This window comes from Cryptomeria japonica, chromosome 4, assembly GCF_030272615.1.
Source record: "Cryptomeria japonica chromosome 4, Sugi_1.0, whole genome shotgun sequence".
Taxonomy (NCBI): Eukaryota; Viridiplantae; Streptophyta; class Pinopsida; order Cupressales; family Cupressaceae; genus Cryptomeria; species Cryptomeria japonica.
The window spans coordinates 397,874,320-397,895,610 of record NC_081408.1 but is presented as its reverse complement, the minus strand read 5'-3'; the positions used below and the strand labels follow the sequence as shown (position 1 = coordinate 397,895,610).

Genomic DNA, 21,291 nt, shown 5'->3' with positions numbered 1-21,291 from the left:
CTAGGCGTCATCCTATTGAACCTCCTTTTTTTATTCCACTTTTTGATGTAAACCCTAATTAGGGCAATGTTGGCATGATCTCGGTCCTTGATTCTAAATGAATCTTGGCCCTTCATTTCATTTGAGACTCTATATAAACCCATTTGTCTCTTATTTGTAAGAGAGATTTTTTAAAATTGTCTATATGCTGCAAGTTTGATATAGTCATTGAAGTTTGGTGATTTTGTTGAGATTTGAAGCATTTGTGGTTCTCATTTCCAACAAATTTAGATTAGAATTTGTTTCAAGTATTCAAGATTGGATGAAAGAAATGTTGAATACATTTGAATGAAATTCGTTTAATCCAGACCACTAGCTTCTTGCTGATTGTAAGTTTGCCTTGTGTGGTCAACTGGAATTAAAATTGAACTTAACTTCAATTATTGCTCATCCATTGGCATGCATTGCCTTGATGGTATTGATGTTGATGGTAGTATTTTGAACATCTATAAATTTACCTACTTCAATTATTGCTCGTCCATTGGCATGCATTGCCTTGATGGTATTGATGATGATGGTAATAATTTGAACATCTATAAATTTACCTTAGATGATTGCACTAAGCTTGTGTTGAATTGTTTTTTGATGGTGAAACCTGGCCTAGTTGAATTTCATTGAATCATTCATTACGTCTTGCATTCTAGGTTAGATAGGATTAGATTAGAACCTAAGTTGCAGGGTTCGCCCCTGGAAAGCCCTGGTACGGGTCCGGGTTCGACCGGGTCCGTGGTACGGGTCCGGTTCGACCCGGGTTCGACCAGGGTTCGTAAAACCCAGGGTGGGTTCGACCCGGGTCGAACCCAGTCGAACCCGAGGTCGAACCCAGTCGAACCCGGGCGGACCCAGTCGAACCCGCGTGGCTGGGCGGCCCAATAAGTTAAAAAACAAACCAAATTTTATTTTTTTTTCAATTCCGCCTTTAAAAAAGCGAAAATTATAACCTAAAAAACACTTCTAAAACATCTTATTGACACATTTCACCTCATTTGTGTTGCAAACAAATTTTTTATGAGAGCAGGTTGAAGAGAGGTTGAACAAAATTTGGCTTCCAAGATCAAAGAGGAGTTGAAGACTGATTTTAGAAGCTTCAACAAGTGTTGCAGCATCATTTCCATACATTTTCAAGCTTCCATTGGCAGCAAGAGGTAGGTTTTTAAACATTTTTTTCCAACTATTTTTGTTTCACAAATTGTCAAACATGAAACTTGAATTTTTTTTCATTATTTAGTTTTTGTTTTTGAATATGTTTATTTTATTTCTTGCCATAGGAACTAGAATGGCATCTACATCTTCCTCCATTGGCAATGAACAAGTAATTGCAAAACAAAGAAATGATCCAAATTCTCCCTTATGGAAATATGTGGACATTATAAAACAACTTCCGGGAGGTGGGGGATTCCGTTGGAAATGCCATGGATGTGATATTGAACGTAATAGTTCATATTATCGAGTGGTAGGCCATTTGTGTGGAATAAAAGGAAGAGGCATCAAAAAATGCCCTGGCAAAAATGGTAAACCTATACCAGATGAGATAGTGATGAAATATATTAGGGAGCATGAGGCAGCAGAAGAGAGGGAAGCCCGTAGATTGAACCAAACCGCATCAAAGAAAACAAGGGGAATGCAAGGCCCTTCTAATCCCAGTATTGTAGTAGAAGACCACCCCTTCTTTGCCACAAATGAACCTCAAAGTGCACCACCCTTGACACGTAAAAGAACAAAAGGGCCTTTAGAAACCGCATTCCAAAATGAGAGTAGAGACAATGCTGATCAAGATATAGTAAGGTGCATTTATGCAAATGGTTTGTCATTCAATGTTGTTCGCTCCCCATATTGGAAGCAAATGATAAAAAGTGTTAATGAGGCACCAAGAGGGTATAAGGGCCCCGGTTATGAGAAGGTACGTGGAACATTATTGGAGAAAGAGGTGAAGAGGGTTGAAGATGCATTGAAACCCATAAGGGATTCGTGGGTTGAGACAGGTGTAACAATTGTTTCAGATGGGTGGAAAGATGCTAAAAACCGTCCCTTGATCAATGTCATAGCGGTGTCCCCTAAAGGGGCAATGTTTTTGAGAGCTGTGGATTGTGAGGGCCAAATAAAAGATGGCGAATTTATTGCAGAAATTCTCATCTCTGCCATTGAGTCTGTGGGACCCCGCAATGTTGTCCAAGTCATAACGGACAATGCAAAAAATTGTAGAGCTGCTGGTTTGTTGGTTGAGCAACGCTATGATCACATCTTTTGGACACCTTGTGCGGTACATTCGCTCAATCTTATGCTACAAAGGATTGGGCAAAAAATAAAATGGATCAGAGATGTGTATGCAGAGGCTGAGGACATCCAGATGTTCATCACAAACCACCACATGTCTCAAGGGATTTTTAGAACCTATTCGAATTTGGAGCTATTGAAGGTAAGTGAAATAGTAATTTAATTTTACATTTTCTGATTTTTTTGAATTTTCAATGTTAATAATATCATTGTGTAAGCTATATTGTGTATTCTTCTTTAAAGTTTGGCTTTATTTTTTAATAATTTGGCATTAATTTGTGTTATAGGTTGCTGAGACCCGTTTTGCATCAAACACAATCGTCTTAAGACGACTTGTGAAAGTTAGAGTGGCACTATGCAATATGGTGATCAGCACCAATTGGACTGTATGGAAGCAAAGTAGCACTGAGAGGGCAGGAAAAATTAGGGATAGAATATTGGATGAGAAATGGTGGGATCTTGTTACATATCTCCTAAGTATCACTGAGCCCATCATGAGCATGATTCGCTATACAGACATGGATAGGCCTTGCATAGGTGAGATTTATGATGGCATTGATTCAATGCTTGAAAAAATAAAGTTCACTATAAATGAAAAAGAGAATGATCCTCAGGAGAAATTCTTCAAAGAACTGGAATTAATTATTGTAGAGAGGTGGAATAAGATGACCACTCCTTTGCACCTTCTTGCCTATGCCTTGACACCTAAGTACTATAGCAATCAGTTTCTTGATAAACCAGGAAGGATTCCACCATGGAGAGATCTAGAAGTATCTGATGGGTATAAGGCAGCATTTCTTAGACTATATCCCGATGATGATTTGCGAGATGTTGTTACAAATGAGTTCATAGAATTCGCAAATGGGAATGGTCTAAGTGTTGATGCACTTCGTCATAGATCCAAGAAAGATGCTCATAGCTGGTGGTACTTCCATGGCACATGCTTCCAACACCTACAACCCCTCGCTATAAAAGTTTTATCACAAGTAAGTTTAATTAATTAAAATTTTTAATTTACAAGTTTTAGTTTATTTATAGTTTACTTTGTCTTCATAGGTTGCTAGTAATTTTATTTTTATTAATGTATAACTTTAATTGTTTACTTTGTCTTCATAGGTTGCTAGTTCATCTGCTTCAGAAAGAAATTGGAGCACATACTCTTTCATCCACTCAGTAAAGCGCAATAGGCTGCTATCAAAAAGAGCGGAGAATTTAGTATATGTGCATTCCAACCTACGTCTTCTTTCACACAAACAACATGACTACACACAAGGGGAAACAAAGATGTGGGATATAGAGCCAGAGCATACTGATTTGGATGCTCCTGGTTCTCAGCTTCTTGCATTGACACTTGATGACTCGGAAATTGAGCCAACTTATAGTGCAAGTGCAAGTGGCATTGGCTCATGTAATGTCAATGTCAATGAGGATGAGGAGGAGGAGGAGGAGGAGGATGAAGAATTAGATGATCCATTTGATGATTAAACTTTTAAGTTTATATTTTTGAAAGTTGAAACAATGATACTTGAATATTTTGTCATTTTGATATTAAACTTGATGTATATGATGCTATTATCAATTATGGTATGATCATGATGCTATGATTACAAGTTTATGTTTGTTTTGTTGTTCACATGATGCTATGTGACATGCATATTTTAATTCATGCTTATAGGCTTTGATATATATATATATAATATATATATATATATAAATTTACATGTTTTTGTACTAACGAACCCAAACGAACCCAAACCCCTTTTCAAAATTTTGCCGTACCGGCGTACCGGGTTCTTCGAACCCGAACCGGAAACCGAACCCGAACCGGCAACTTAGATTAGAACTCCTAAACCCTCATCCTTTTGCATTTTATTTGAAAATCTTTGTTCGGATAGATTGAGAGCTCAATTGCAAAATCATAAGTCATTTGAAATCATTGGCAAACCTACTCCATTCATGATAAGTTTACAATTTTCAAGAACAATTGTGTAAGTCCCCAAGTGAAAACAGCAATTCACATCAAACCATTAAGTTACCCACATGTCAAGAACTGACCGTAGAAACCTTGGAATCGTCTTGGTCATAGTTTTAAAACTTGTGGACTCGCCACGGACTCGCGAGTCTGTGGGAGCCACGAGTCGACTTGCCAAGGACTCGCGAGGCGAGTCCTGGCGAGTCCATTTGAAAGACTTGCGAGTCTTTTGCAAGGACTCGCGAGTCTTTCAGATGGACTTGCGCAACCCAAAAAAACCATTAGGCAAGCTTTAAAAATGAGTTTTTTTTGCCTTCATTTGGCGTAACTCTCCCCCTTTTTGACTTTTTTGGGAGTTAAGGGGTAACCCTAATTGGACGTGGGCCAATAGAAAAATAACACCCGACGCCTTTATAAAACAATAAAAATATTTTTGGCCTCACGGGGCGCTGCCCCTCGACCCCGCCCTGTATCGCCACAGGGAGCGCGCAAGGGGTGCTGCCCCTTGACCCCAACTTGGGGGCACTGCCCCCAAACCCCCATCAAAAAATATAGGGGGAAACTACGCTGATGGAAGTAGGGAAAATTTAACCTCCGAGTCTGATTAGGCTCCATATAACAACATAATTAGCATTGAAGAAATCTTGGTATTATACATTTTAGAGTTGAAAGTTTGAAACTATGAGTATGAATGATGAAATTTCAAATATTGCGGGTTTGTTGATCATATGACATGTGTAATGTTTCAATTATGGCTCTTATGTTCTCTAAATGCATTAATTTCTTTATGTTTTTTTGTAAAACTATGGTTGTTTTTTTTGCCGAGTCTTTCGCGAGTCCGAGTCCGAGTCCAAATTTTTGGTTTGCCAAGTCCGTGGCGAGTCCAAGATTTTCAACTATGGTCTTAGTTGATCAAATATTTAGCATCTGAGGTGATTTTGTTCGAGAGAGGGTAAAAAACTTCGGTATCCGCCCCCCCGTTCCCAAAATTGCAAAATCAAAGGGGAACGTTGGTCCCTACGGCAAGGGACACGGTTGTCCTCAAGATGGCGAGGGACATCTAAGACATCCCTCGACTGTCCTAGGGGCAGCTAGGTGTCCCCCGCGGCAAGGACCATTTTTGTCAACAAAAACATAAAAAGTTGCAATTTTTTTTTATTTTTTATTTTTTGCATTGTGGGCCCCTACCTCCCAAAATTCCCTAAAGGTTATTTGTTCACACATTTTGACTCATTTTGTCATTTGTGTGAGAAGAAAAAACTTGGAGCAGCAAGAGAGTTTGAAGGAAGCCATTGAATGAGGAGATGCAATACGAAATAGAAGGCAAAGTTGTTCAATCTAGGGCAAATATCTTCCTTCAAGCTTGAAAGAGGTAAGTTTCATTCTTCTATTTTTCTTTTTTCCAATTTTTTTCAAAATTTGAAGCATGAAATAACAGAAATGTCTGATTTTTTTGATTTTTTTTGCTTTTTTTTTCAGTTTAAAATTTCATTCAATCTCAAAAAAAAATGAGCAGCAATGAGGGTGATAGTAGTAGTGAGAATGTGGTTGGTGGAAATACAAGTGGAAGTGTTGAGAGGAGTAGTGGACAGCAACCTAATAAATTTAAGTGCCCTTCAAAAATCATGGAAACATATGCAAAGGGCCCTTTCAATTAAAAAAAAATCTCTTTTCCAATATGTTACACCTAGGGGTGATAGGAAAACAAAATCGGGAGGGAATAGGGTGTGGGATTGTCATGTTTGCTTGACAGATTTTAGAGGCAGCTACACAAGGGTAAAATCTCATTTTTTGGGTGTTACGTGTTGTTTTTTTTTTAAATGCTCGTTTAACCACGGGCAATGCCATTGCCCTCCCAACCATAGACGAACATCTATCGTCTCCCCCGAGCATCGCTTATTCTCAATAGGCAGAATGTGTGTGTTTTTCCATAGTCAAGAGAGGAAGATTTAATCTTCCTATATATCTATCGGTGGTGCCCCTTCACCAAGGGTCACCGCTCTTCCAAGATTGCCCAATTAATAATATAAATGTCATATATAATTAATATTATAATTATAACCCATATAATAATTATATCTCATATAATTAATTATCAATTATTATAATATCGATAATTATATTCTCACAATATTATAATAATATAATTATATTATCTCAACCTTTATGTTATCTAAGTCGGCTTGAAGGAATCCGACCATAGCTACAATAATATTAACACTCCCTCTTAGCTAGGGAGGAATCCTTCTCGATATTTATATTTGATGAAGCACTTCTTCATTAGGTTTGCCCAAACAAGGATCCGACTTTAGCTATAAACATCAACATTACGAGCCATGGGGTCAATGTTTGTCCAGCACTAAAAGAAGAGGAGAAGATAGACTGCCATAGATTGCACATGGAGGCGAATATGGGGAAACAAGGTAGGGCAATGACGGCATCTTTTGCATGTTCACAATCATTATTGCCCATGACATCCACTGTTGGTAGTAGTCAAGTTGACACGAGAGGAAAGAGGAAGATGAGTGGCAGTGAGAAGGGAGGGTCAGTAGAAGCTTTGTTTAATGCACAAGGATGTGAAGCTACAGAGTTATCCATTGCTAGATTATTATTTTCTCATGCCATACCATTTCATGTGGCACGTTCCTCTTACTTCAAACAAATAGTCAAAGATATAGCCACTATTGATCCCTCATTCACACCCCCTGGGGATCATAAGCTACAGACTACTCTCCTAGAGAAAGAGTATCCAAGGTTATTGTGCTAATGGAGGATATGAGGCAAACTTGGATGAGGTTTGGTTGCTCTATTGTGATGGTTGGGTAGACTAATGTTAGACATCGACCACTCATCAATATCATTGTCACATGCCCTACTGGTTCTTATTTTCTCAAAGTCGTGGATTGTTTAAGAAAGCGTAAGGATGCAGAGTTCCAATTTAGAATTTTGAGAGATGGCATAGAGGAGATTGGGGCTGCTAATGTTGTACAGGCGATCACTGATTCAACACGTGTACAAATCAGTTGGTTTGATGGTTAAAGTTGCTTACAGGCACATCTTTTGGACCCATGTTGTGTTCACTCATTGAACAATGTATTGAAAGACATAGGGAAAATAGATTGATTGAAGCAAATGCAGAAGCTAGAGACATTCAAATGTTCATTTGCAACCACCACACTTCACTTGCTCTCTTTAGGTCATTTTCAAAGGAGTTCCTCAAAACCATTGAGACAAAGTATGCCACTTACTTCATATTGATTTGAACTTTCAATATATGGAAACATTGGAAAATCAAAATTTTGAAACTTCAAACATTTGTATTCCAATTAAATTGAGCCTTATATTGCTTTTAAATTTTTTAACGACTATAGGTATACCACTCACTTCATCTTGTTGGAGAGGATGTTTGAGGTGCATGATTCTCTACAGTTGATGGTGGTGAATCCTAAGTGGACTAGATGGCCTAATTCAAGCTCTACTGAAGGAAAATTTGTAAAACAAAAGATCCATGATGACAATTAATGGTCCACCATGAAGTAAGAAATTGTTGATTTTATTATTAAATTGCTGATTTTCATATTAAATTTCTGATTTTAATATATTGAACTTTTTGTTTGCATTTTGATTTTGCAGATATGTTTTCTCTATCATCTCACCTATTGTAGATGTCATTAGATCTGCTGATACAAACTCTCCTAGTCTTGGAAAGAGATATGAGACATTTGACAATATGCTTGGAAAGATAAAGCAAACAATTTTGGCTAAGGATCTTACTTTGGAGTTATCTGAGAAACATATTAGACCCATTGTGTAGCGGAGGTGGAACAATATGGACACCCCACTTCATATGGCAGCCTATACTCTAAATCCCAAATGATATGCATTAAGGAATGGAAGGGTGTCTCCATGCAAGGGTGAAGAGGTTTTAGATGGGTCCACACGGGCCATTGGTAAGATGTACCCAAACGAGAAGGCTTTCATACTTCACACACAATTCCTTGACTGTACAAATTTTCATGGTCCTACATTAAGTAAACCACCGGCGAGGTTAGATAGAGTTATATTAGCCCAAAAAGACCCTATACCCTATTGGATGGTGGGCATGGCATGGGAGGAATACACCACAATTGAAGTTGCTTGCCACTCGCCTCCTTTCACAAGTTCTTAGTTCTTCTGCTGCAGAGAGGAATTGGTCCAGATATGGCTTTATCCACTACATCGAGAGAAATAAACTTACCTCTAGACGAGCATAGAAGCTAGTGGCCATGCATAGTTCTCTTCAACTCCAGAGTATCGACAAACTCCAACTTTAAGGTGGGATGTTGATCCCAAAGACATGGCCCAGGTTGATGGGGTGAAGACATTAGAAGGATTGGTTGGGGTTCCCTTGGAAAAGGTGGACATGGACTATGACAGGTGCAAAGACTCAGAGGAGGAATCTGATTTTGATGCGGTGTTAGAAGATGCAAATTAGAGGCAACAGTGTACTTTGTTTTTTTGTATTTTCATATTATAATTGACAATGAAACTATATGGCAGTTGTGTAGCCTTTGAGCATTTTGTATGTTTTTTTTTTTAAATCACATGCATATTGACAATGAATTCTGAATTATGAATGCATATTTAGTATTGACAATGAATTTTGAACACGAATATTGTATGTTAAAACTTAAGGTTCTAAAATGTTTTCATATGCATACTATACCCATGTTTTCGTATGAATACAATATATGTATGCATGCTTTATACATGTTTTTATATGAACATTTAAAATTTTCCTATATATTTTCAATTTTCTCTATATTTTACATAGCCGTCCCCAAAATTGGCAAAACAATCCGCCATCCTAGAAACCGATCCAGACATCCCCGGTCATCCCCATCCCAAAAACTCGAGGTAACATAGTAATTATATGATATTTGGGGGTAGAAAAAACAACATAAGCAATAATATAATGATAAAGAAAGGGAAGTACCCGTCATTCACAAAATCGTTGAAGACATCAAGTTCAATGGTATCAGACAGCACCATAACACAAGCATGAGGATGAAAGTAGAAAAGACTTTCAAGGCCACGCTGATACTTCACAGAATATGACCATGGTGGAGTTGTCCATGCCATAAATACTCTCAGGGAGCAGTTACCATTTTGGAAAAACTCATCCATAAATTCAGAGAATGAAAGCAGAGGATCCAGGCCAGGAAAATGGCCCCATCTTCTTGTATCGCCATCAAGGCGGACCTTTCTATGAGCCTTCTTCTTAGATGTTGAATTCAATTTCCTTGGCTCTCTTCGCCTCTGCATTTTTCTCTCATAATTTTCAATTCCTGTGGTTTTGCCCCTTGCATTTTCCATTGCATCTCCACGAGCTACGCCCATCTTAATTGAGGCAATTCCATCCACATCTTCAGTCGTGCTCTTATTTGAGATCACTACATTATCTCTTGAGAAGACATCTCTACTCTGAACTCTCGAGCCGTTTTTCTGATCCAAAAGATTACCGTTTCCATAAGCCTGAAACTTAAATTCTCGAGTTTTATCTTTGTCATGAATTCCTTTATTTTGGAATTGTAATTTGTTCCTCCTTGAGTTACTTCTGTGAGTATCTATTTTACTTCTCTCGGGATTCTTTCCCAAGGACCTCGTGTTGTCCTCCAAGTCTTGGTTAGATAGCTTTTTCCTTTCCCTTTCAACTACCTGTTCTGGCATGACCGACTGTATCCGCTCAGTGCCTCTCAGAGTTTCAGTGAAATCTCTACTACTCTTACCGTCCACATTGCTCTCTAACCGAATCTGGTTGTCACTCTCATCCAGAGCCTTTCTTGTCAACTGTGGCAATCCAGTCTTTAACGATGCATCATCATCATTATCAGAATTGTTCCTCTCCTTTAAAGAAGCCTCATCACCACCATCTAGATTACCATCTTCCGGTGTCTTTTGAAGAGCCACCGCATCACGTACTTGTTCTTTTCCTTCAACACCAGTTTCTTCTTCGGCCGCATCTTTGGAAGTAAATGATTGCTTTCCAACAAATGGAATGCCCTCAATGCTAGCCTTCTTCAGAGCTTTTTGTATAGCTTTATCGCTCTTGGTCAGTCCTGCAGATCCAATAGCATCTGGATCCTGTAGTAAAGGGTTATTCATAGGATTCAAGAGGTCAACCGTAGACCTGGCCATCTTGTCCCGTCTGAGAAAATCACTTTTGGAAGCTCTCCTCTGAATAGTGTCAAACCAAGGACCCCAGCCACTTCTGAGAGGTGACGACCTTTCACCACCCTTGAGCAGCAATGCATCCTCAATGGCATATACTTCTTCTAGTCCATTCCTAATTCCTTCGTCAATCGGTTGGTCATCTGAACTAAATGTCTGTTTCATTCTCTCATCACTACCTGCCACCGAATCATCAGCAATTGCATCCTCCCACTCTCCGTTAATTTGAATATCAATATCAATTTTAGACTCTTGACCATGACCAGATTTTGAGTTCGCTGTATTTGAAATAGCCGCCAGTCTTTGTGGGCGTTTCGGAAAGGCCTTTCTGGTCACCCCCATGGCGTGATCCCAGAATAATCCTGCCCTCCCTCGAAGAGATACAATCTTCTGTGTTCTCATTTCCTTCGATTGAATGTAATCTGTAGTTTTCCTTTGCTCGTCGCTATTATTTGCTCGTGTAATACTCTTAATCTGCCCCGTTCTCTCCAACCTTTTTCCTGAATTATCACGGCCCTCTGGGGTGCCATTACTTTTCCCATCTGTTTCGCTACCTTGTGAATCATTCTCTGCACCCTGCGTTTCCAAATCTTTCTCCTGACTTACTCCAAAACTGTCGCCCATCCCTTCATCCGCATCCTCGTCCATTTCATCAATTTTGTCCTCAAAACCATCAAATTCCTCGGTTGCGTCGTTTTCATCCGAATCTTCTTCCAAATTCTCTCTCCGCTCCAAACTGTCGTCAGCAAACCTCGTTGAGAAGGCTTTATCTAAAACCCTAGCTTCTGTATCTCTGCTTGTAAGTTCCTTTCTGCCAGCGGGAAACGTACTTACCTGGAGCGACTTCATCTCGAGGGTCGTATGTACGCCCAGCTTGGTGTGGAGCAAAGACACCGACAATAACAGAAGGAAAACCGCCATGCCCACACATAAATTGGATTTGCATCTTGATTTCGACATGCCCGATTTGAAAATTCGCGGGCGGGCTTTGCTTCTTATTTTTTTCAGCATCGTGTTAACCCTTTCAATTCATGTATCTGTATCAGGCTATATGACGATAGATGCAGGAGGAATGTAGTAATTTTTTTTTTTTTTTTTATTGTATCATAGAGCCATAGGTATAGAATACCACAGGAGCACACCGCTTACTGCGGAACAAAGTTGCTGCTTTTCCAGGATTAAGGCCGAGGTCCCATGGATCCATTCCGGAGGGGGAGGGGTTATAAAAAGTTCCTATTTTCAGATTCAAGATTTGAACGTGGATTTAGAGTGGGATTAAAATAAGGTTTTATGTAGGAGTTGTTTAATTTTTTTTTCTCTAGAACTTCAATGAGCAATTTGTGGGATTGGTGGTCTCCTAATATTTCATTTTGTTTTATCATTTTATTTTTTTTTAAATTATGTCTTATTTTTTCTTAAATATTAATATTGTTTTTATTTTGTACCAAAAATTATCTTTTTAAATTTTATTCTAAAAAAGTATATATTTATCAGTATAAAATATATATTGCATTTATTTTGTATAAAAAATTATCTTTTAAAATTTTATTTTTGTACAGAAAATTATCTTTTTAAATTTTATTCTAAAATTTTTAAAAATTTATCACTTCAAAATATATATGCTTTTATTTTTGTGGGGAAAATTATCTTTTAAATTTTAATATTTTTTAAATGGTCATACCTTATAGTACATACAAATGGAAAGTCTCTAGCTGCTTATAGTATATACATTTTACTACATGCTTTATTAATATTTTTAAACCAATTAATAATAATTTTTACAACTAAAATTTTGAGGGAAAATTTGGAGATAAATAAAAAAAATATGCAATTGTTGCTTAACTTCAAACAATCTTTTTATTTGAAATTTTTTTTAAATTCCTAAGTAGTAGTTGCTCCACTAAAATAGGAAATATTCTAAATTATCCTTTTTCCCATTATTTAAAAATTTGTATGAAAATACTCTCATGTATATACACTAGTGTATATCAGAAGTACCTGTATTCCAATTTGTAGGTTTTTTAGATCCCCGAAAGATGGGGTACTTGGTTCAACGATTCAATCTATCAGTTGCTTTATTCCTCTGGAATAGAACAATGTGTTTTAACATCCGCATTTCTTTAAGTGATTGTCTCTAACCTTGCAGTTACATGGTTAAACTTTGTTGATAACGTGTGTATCATAGTTGGCATTAATTTTTGTTATATTTTTGGCTGGCCTATGTAAGTGAAACGTATGAAGCATATTGTAATAGTGTGTAAGGCATTTTTCCTTATAAGGAATATATGATCGACTTGAGATATGAATCGATATATATATATATATATGCTCAATGTATTCCTTTGATGATGTGATGGAAAATGAATGTAAGAGAGATATAGAAGGAAATCAAAATATAAAGACAGACGTGCAACATAGTGATCAGATGTGATTGAAGCAGATAGTTGAAGAATGAATGAAGTGTGAGAAGACTATCTACTAAGCTTAATTGGAATTGTAATTCATGCATATGTAAGATACAATCTTAGCAATTCATTTTTGTATGTTCTCTTTGGGGCAGTAAGCCCTCTTGGCAATGAGCCTTTTCATTTTGACAGTGACCACTTGTAATATTCTATAACTAGTCATATTATATTGAGACTTAACCCTCTCCCTGGTTTTTCCCTAATGTGTTTCTATGCAAAAATATTGTGTTCTCTTGTGTATGTGGATGTGGTTGATATTTATTTTTCGATGTTTAGTTAATCAATCATTCGTATCTAATTGAAGTAAATCTACAAAGTAGTAATAATAAGATTGTTTTAAAGATATTCAAGGAATGTTGATTCAACCCCCCCCCCCCTTAGTATTCCAATTGTTCAACAAACTCGTGAATCATTTTTTCTAACTAGTCAATTACTTCCCCCTTTTTCGAAATCAACTTTTTCTAACTACTTAATCAAGTCAATTCCACTCCCAATCATGTCTCTTAACTAGTCAATCAAGTGAGTTAATATGTCAATCATATCCAGTCAAAATGAGTAATTGTCTCTCACCAACCCGTCTCATTGAATCTCAACTGTCAATTACTTACGTCTTCAAATCAATCTCAGACATTGAATCAAACCTCTCCAAATCTATAAATTGAACTACAATCTTACATTTTCAATAACCACAATCTTTGTAATTCTTGTGCTTACATATTGCAGGTATTTCTCAAAGTGTAACTTTGAGAGACACATTCCCATGAGAAGGACAATGGAGAACAAGCACATTGGAATCACCATTGGTTAAATCATTTTATGATTTCATTATATTGTTTTCTTGTTGATTTTAATTATAATTCTCTATTGAGTTGTGACTGAATTCGTTAGTTAGATTCAAGTTTTGTGTTTGCCTTTTGATCTAATTAACATGCAATTTTTCCTTCACAGACATTAATATCTTTATTTACAAATTATTCTATGCAAACCAAAGAATAGAAACAACAACACTTAGATATTGTAAATTATCCTTTTATATTTTAATTTTTTAATTTATTTCATAAATTTATAACTTTCTAAACTTTTAGCTATGTATTAGTTTTATTTTTTTATTTTATATTTATATAATATTTAACCACTACTTTAAACATTGCTCTTCCTTTATTGATGTGTTGAACATCTTAGATTTGAACCTAAAAACATAATTTATTTCACTTTATAAAGTTCCTTGTTGGAGTTGATAGTGAGCCCTACAACTCCTAAGAATCACTGGCAACCAAAATGTACATCACATCTAGAGAAAAAACTTCATAATTGTGTGCTATACAACCTTGAAAAGAGAATGATCTAAAAAAGCAACATTATTGAACTTCTATATTGAAAGAACAATTAGATTAATGCAAAGTACAATGTTAAATACTTATAAAAATTAAAAACAAACCCTAGTTGGATATTAAGTCAAATCATGACAAATGTTATCATTTTATGTTGCGAGACAACGTGACTTAAATATAGAAAAGTGTTCCTAAGTCTAGCTTAAGTGTAATAAAGTAAAGGGGGGCATAATTAATGATCCATTGATTAATTAAATGATGACATATTTACTCCAACCCCCTTAAGAAACTTAGGAAAAAGTTAAAAACCCAATGATGAATACATGAATGAATTTCAAATGTCTCTTAGCTACAAGACTTAATGAAGCACCCATGTACAAACAAATGGATCTCTCATAATCAAGGAAAAGGAGAAAAGCTCGTGGGATAAAACCCCTCCCCTAAAGAGAGAAAATAAAATAAATACAATAGCGAAAGAAAGAAAGGACTCAATATGACCCCCCCAGGATTTTTTTGTCACATAAGTATAATGAGTACACCTCCAATAGGAGAGAAAAAATAAGGACATGAATCCCTGCATAAAGAAGTCGCTCTTATGCTAATGATGAAATCCCTAAAGCATAACATAATCCACTGATTACAAACAACATTTCTCTCCTTGACAATAAATAAATCCATTGATGACTTGAGAAGGAATTCCCATAAGTATGTCAATAGGAGTTGAGGAAAAATCAACTCTACAGCTCCCAAAGATCACCTGCATGCAAACCTGTCACAGAAGGAGAGAAGCAAAAAGCTATGGAGGCCAAAATTCAAAGATCCAGAAAAGAGGAGTCATATTGATTGTGCAACATGAATGCAATTCAATATTTACAATTGTTATGAAATTACAAAGAGAGAATCCTTATAAAAGGATACTTGAAACCCTAAAGGTGAAAACCCTAAAGATTTATAAGATTCCTAAGTTTAGCTTAAGTATAGAGTATAATAGACTAATAATTAAATAAATAATTATTAACTAATAAAAGATACCTCTAACACATAACATAATCCACTGATTACAAACAATATTTCTCTCCTTGACAAGAAATAAATCCATTGATGACTTGAGAAGGCATTCCCATAAGTATGTCAATAGGGAATCCAAATCCATATGATGTGTGCCCCTAAAAATTGCTCATGTCTGTATGGCAAAATCAGAGGATGCTAATCGAAAATCTCATGAAAACTAGTGTAGAACAAACTCCAAAGATAATGAATGAGTTAATCATCATGATGTGGCTATCAATTGAAACAAGCCGAATTTCCTCAAAATAATCTTCCAAATTTGTAATATGAGATTTCACAAACAAGGATGATATTTTTGCAAGATATTGTATAGCCTAAAATTCTACATGCGTAAATCATCAAAGGAAAACCACCAATTCCTCCAATCTATGCTAAAATCAAACTATACTATGAAGAGCATGAAGATGAGAGTACATAATGAAGATAAAACAAATTTAAAAAAGTATCATAAAACAAATACTCCCCTAATCTCTCCATAGTTCTTGATTATCTTTCCAAATTACAATGATAATGGGCCTCAAAAATCTACAAGCACAAAAAATTGGATAAAAAGAAAGCTCAAGAGCAGTGGTTGAAGAAAAAATGGTAGCAAAGATTCAAATTTATAGATTGGGACACAGATAGATAATTGGTTGAGTTTAAATTCATTCCAAAAGGGATGGATGATTGAGATCGCATAGGAGTGTAGCATCCTAAATTGTTTTCGCCTATAATTGTGTCCTCAATTAACCCTCACTTTGGTGTTCTCTCCTCCAAGGCCTGATTACAACACTAATTCTACTCACACCACCTATTCACCTCACATTCTCACCAATTTTTTAGCTTGACCCTCTATTTGGAGTCCTGATTTGTAGGACCGGGATGTACCACGCCCTATCCCTAAATTGGACCAAAGCATATAAACCTTGGGCCTTCTAATTAGGCCCCAAATTCGCCCCTCTTAACTGTCATCTTTGATGAGCGATAAATTTAGCCCTATCTCGGCCTATTGTGGAAATTCAATCGAATTTTTGACAAGCGAGTATAAAAGGAGGTTTACCCCTCTCATTTTAAGACTAACCTAAAATGAATTCAAGATCTCAATTACACTCTAGAAAATTCAAGTGAGCAAGCAATTTGTATTCTATCAAGCATTGGAGCAGAAGTGAAGTCAAAATTCAAGCATTGGAGAGGACATTCATGTTCTATGATTTATGGAGACAACCTACATGAAACCCTAATTCCTTTGTGGAGACAAACAAAACTTCATTAAAGGCATATCATTAGTGTTTCATTTATTCTCAACCTTTCCCTCAAAAGGAAAGTATTTTATTTTATCTTCATTTACATTTTCAATTCAATTTCATGGTTAATTCCAAAATTGAGGTTTGACCTAGGGTTTTGAGGTTTGACCTAAGGCAAAACCCAATTCCCAATATATTTCCCCTTTTTTACTATGTGCAAGAATAGGTACAAAGTTGCATTCAAGAGGATCAACAAGATTTGTAGAGACAAACTACGATAAATTCGGAGGACCATGGCGAATTGATACCACTTAATCCCAAAAAATCAAGCCAAATTTTGGGAATAGATTTGAATCATCTTCTTCTGCTCAAATCTAGGCTGGTGGCTTCGTACGACATTTGTAACCCACTATTTCTATCATATTGCTTCAATAGTTCACTATCGTGCCCTAATCTTCAACAATTCAATTCAATTCAATTTAAGGAGGATATAGCCCTAACAAAGGAGCCTGGAGTCTTATCAAAATCTTGGTCTATCAAGGATATATTAGATTCCTTGCATCCTTAATGTATTGGTTAATTAGGTCATTTAGTGGTTTTATTATCTTAATTTAACCCTAACCCTAATTTACACCAATATATTTGGGTGAACCCAACTTCTTGCACCTTAATTTTTGATTTGTGATCTCAGATCTGATTGTTTGTGCATTTTCAAATTCAAATTTGCATTCATAGGTTTTATTTTTAATTGAATTACATAAATTTAGAGATTAATTTCACACAAACCCTAATTTATAATTCTAAATTTAAACTTTTGGGTTGCATAATTTTAATTCATTGTCTCAAATATGATTTTTTATGCATGTTAAAATTCAACTTTGCACTCATAGATCTCAATTTCAATAAATTTATATAAATTTAGAGGTTAAATTCACAAAAGCCCTAATTTATAATTCTAAAATTCACTTATGGGTTGCATAATTTTTCAAATCTATTTTCAGATTTGATCTTTATGACATGATATGTTATGATTTAGAGATATTTATCTTTCAAATTTACAATTAAAATTGCTTAAGTAATTGGTTAATCAACCACTTTTACAAAATTTTGCATTGTTTAATCATAATCTACAATTTGTATTCAAATTTCCATCCTTTGTGCATGAGTTTTGTTACCATTAATCCAACCTACAATATTCTCGTGAAAAGAAGTTGTAGAATTAAGGCTTCCCAGGGTTTAATTACTAAGTGTTGCAAGGTTAATCAGAATGAGTTGTTTATGTGTTGTCATTGATGTCAACATGCTTTGGTTGTCATTAGTGACTTCTTGGTGTAAGTGTTATTGAGCTTTCTGTACAGTTGTGCTAGGTAATTTGCTCTTCATATCTTTTACTTTGCATATCTATTCTTGTGATTTGGACATGTTGTTAAGCTATGTTTGGAGATGTTATTTTCTGGATTTGGTGCTTCATATTTCTATGATGAGGAAGTAGTGTTTACCGGTATGGTTGATAGTGTTTGATTGTGGTTGATAGTGTTTACAATTTATAGCATTGCATTTTTGGAGTTAGGATGATAATGTCCTTAGCTTCATTATTTTCAGTTGGCATGTGTTCTTGGCCTTCAGAACCATGATTTTCAAGTTTGATGGTGTCTACTCTAGGTTTGGCCGACCTTGAGTGTTTACACTCTACTTTTTTGCTCTAATTATTATGGACTTTTGTATAACGTGTTTGATAATTATTTTGGTCTTGATTAAGATGTATTATGGTCCCCTTTACATTCTTCTTCGCCACAAAATGTTTAGTGCCAACTTAATTAGAATTGTGTTTGGTTAAGTTGCTTAGCCAACCTTGGGAGACTTTGCATTTGATAGTATTATATATAGTGATGCTTAGATATTATAATGGATATATGCATGTGTGTGTACAGGTGAAAGAAAGTGGAATGTGATGAAGGTGTATGAAAGAGGATCTATCTTCTTGACAGTTTAATAGTTGGTGTTGAGTCGGTGAAAAGAGTTGTGTTGTGTGAGTATTCATGTGTTAGCTACTAGAAGTAGTGAGCCGAAGGTATCTACAGATCTTGCAGTTGCAAAAGTGCATTTATGATGGATTATTTATTTTTTATTCTTCTTCATTTATTTTGGCAGTGAGCCTCATCTTTCTTTCTCTTAGGCAACGAGCCCTCTGGCAATGAGCCTTTCTTTATAAAAATCACCTTAACCTATGTCACCCTATCAAGTGTTTATATCTCGAGAATAGCTTCTTCGCGGTTTTTCCCCTAACGAGGTTTTTGTAGTGCCCCTCCATGATTATACTCTATGATGGTTATGGTAGAAGTTGATGAACTCTTCTCATGTCTTGATACTTCTTGTTCCATGCTTTTCTCTTTCTTATTTTGAGGTACTTTTGCATATCAGTGGATACAGTATGGTATTTATGATGATGATTCTAGATTTAGGGCTACTAGATGATGTTAGGGTTTACTATTTGATGGACTTGTTGATAATGCATTTCTTAGATGATATGGTTTATGTTTACTACTTATGATGTTATATCTTGTGCTAACCATAATTCTAATAGTCTTATTGGCTATGGATGATGGTTGTGCTAAAGCAGAGAAAAACATAAAAACAGAGTTGAGAAATCTCCCATAAACACCATTTGAGGTGTCAAGACACTACAATAGAGACCAAGAATGCGATTCGGGAGCCCGAGAGTGCTTATCTGCACACCAAAAGAGCTAATCAACCCGTCAATGAAATTTCCTGCAAGCAAACTCGTTAAAGATAAAAGGGGCTCGGCCCCACAGTGGGCGCCAATTAATGTGATGCTAAGAATGTGGTAAATAGAAACAAGCATACACATATAATGAGACAATAAAACATAATGGAAAGCTTAATTGAAAACTAAATTAAAGATGCAAACCATAAGCCTCCCTTGAAATGTCCCATTTTCCTCTATTCTTGAAGACCTTGAGGGTGTTGGATTGTTTAGCTCTCAGTGGAGCAATGACCTCCAAAGTGGCAACTCCAAAGTTGAGTAGGTACTTGATCATGATTGATTGTGCAAATGATATGAAATGCATGATCTAAGAAACTAGATTAACATGTTATGATTAATCCAAAATGATAATTACTAGATAATTGAAATGCAAATTGCCTATAGTAATGTTGCTAAAACTATGAATGCAAGGGATGATATGCCTATAATAACAATGCATAAGATGACATGAGATGGGATCCTTTGTGCTCCAAAATGGAGGATATTTATAGGATTTTCAAGGCCAGGGGTGAGGTGGCAGGAATCAATGGTCAAGATTGATCTTTTGTTGGACTTCTTCATCCTTGTATAGCCATTCTAGCACATCTTTGTCTTATGTTTCCTTTGATAAGGTCCCAACACTAACAAATGCTCCATCAAATATTCGAAGATGTTTCACAATTGGTTGTTGTTTAGAGTTTGATGGTTTTCCATAGGATTTAGGAGAAAGTGGTAATTGGGATAGTGAATATTCTTCATTCCCTCAATCTCTTAGCTGCATTTGTTTTTCCATACTCGAAAATTTGAGGCAAATGATTTTTGTTTGGATTGTGTGTTAAAAAATGATGCCTCCCTATTATGAGGAACAATGACCTCTTGAGCTAGTTTTAGATTACTACAGTACTGAAATGGATTTGAGTCTGCTGAGATCATGATTTCCTGCCCATTGTAGGGAAATTTTAGGCCCTGATGATATGTTGACCGAACAACTTGTATTTCATGTATCCAGGGTCTTCCCAAGAGTATGTTGTATGATAAGTCCAAGTCTAGAACTTGGCATGTTGTGTCTTTATGCAAAGGTCCCACTCTGATGGGTAATATCACAATCCCTTTAGAGGAAACCTCTTCTTCATCATATGCTTGGATGGTGTTATTTTTTGGGGGATCAACTGCATCTTCTAAATAACCTAGAGCATAGACAAGACTCAATGAGAAAATGTTTAAGCCAACTCCACCATTTATTAGGACATGTTTAATGCGCGTCTTGTGAATGAGGACTTCAATATGCAAGGGAGTGTTATGGGGATGTTGCAAGGACATGTTGTCTTCTTTGGTAAATGATAAGAAGTGAGGGGTTGTGAGGTGTCCCACCATGGTTTGGAATTGATCTATATCAAGATCTTTGGACACTGTTATATCTACTAATGATCTTTCTAGAATTTCTTTGTGTACAGGTGAAAGCTTTAAAGTTCTAAGATGGATATTTGCACGGGAGTTTTCTGTAGTTGATCCACTAGACTATATTGTTTTGTAGTGGATGACGTGTTAGTCGTAGGACCCGAAAAAACCACGTTGGCTTTGCTTCATGTGATAGCATGAGTGGGTTCTTGATGTTGTTTCTCTTTAACCATGATCACATTTACCACATTGTCATATGCATGAGCATAGTTCACCTTTGCTTTACCTTTACCGTTATGCTCTGTTGATGATTCACCCTTCTCATAGTTAGGAAGTGGAGTTTTCAAAGTTGTGTGAGATTCGTTTGTTGTATGTTCATCCACAATTATCACTCTATTATCAATCAAATCTTGGATAACATATTTTAATCATTGACAAGCATCTGTTTGGTGTCCTTTGTTTCGATGGAAATCACAATAATGGTTGTCATTCCACCAAGCAGGTTTTACCTTGGGTTAAAAGTTTCTTGCTTCTAGCAAGGTAATCA

General features: G+C 36.2%; 2 protein-coding genes across 2 annotated transcripts in view; one reads left to right on the top strand and one right to left on the bottom strand.

The window, feature by feature from the left end:
- The window catches only part of LOC131074668 (uncharacterized protein At4g19900), a 147,072-nt gene extending 135,338 nt beyond the window's left edge, over positions 1-11,734 (bottom strand). Inside the window, exon 1 of the mRNA XM_058011339.2 lies at positions 9,261-11,734. Within this exon, the coding sequence (XP_057867322.2) occupies positions 9,261-11,506 (2,246 nt within the window). The 5' untranslated portion in view covers positions 11,507-11,734. The remainder of the gene's footprint in view (positions 1-9,260) is intronic.
- LOC131875473 (uncharacterized) lies at positions 1,099-3,010 on the top strand. Its single transcript, XM_059219841.1, has 2 exons — positions 1,099-1,184; positions 1,308-3,010. The coding sequence occupies exon 2, from the start codon at positions 1,316-1,318 to the stop codon at positions 2,474-2,476; it is 1,161 nt and encodes a 386-aa protein (XP_059075824.1). The 5' UTR covers positions 1,099-1,184; positions 1,308-1,315; the 3' UTR covers positions 2,477-3,010.
- Positions 11,735-21,291: the final 9,557 nt, after the last annotated feature.

Coding starts and splice junctions, on each gene's coding strand:
- LOC131875473 (XM_059219841.1), top strand. CDS start 1,316: ATGGCATCTACATCTTCCTCCATTGGCAATGAACAAGTAATTGCAAAA.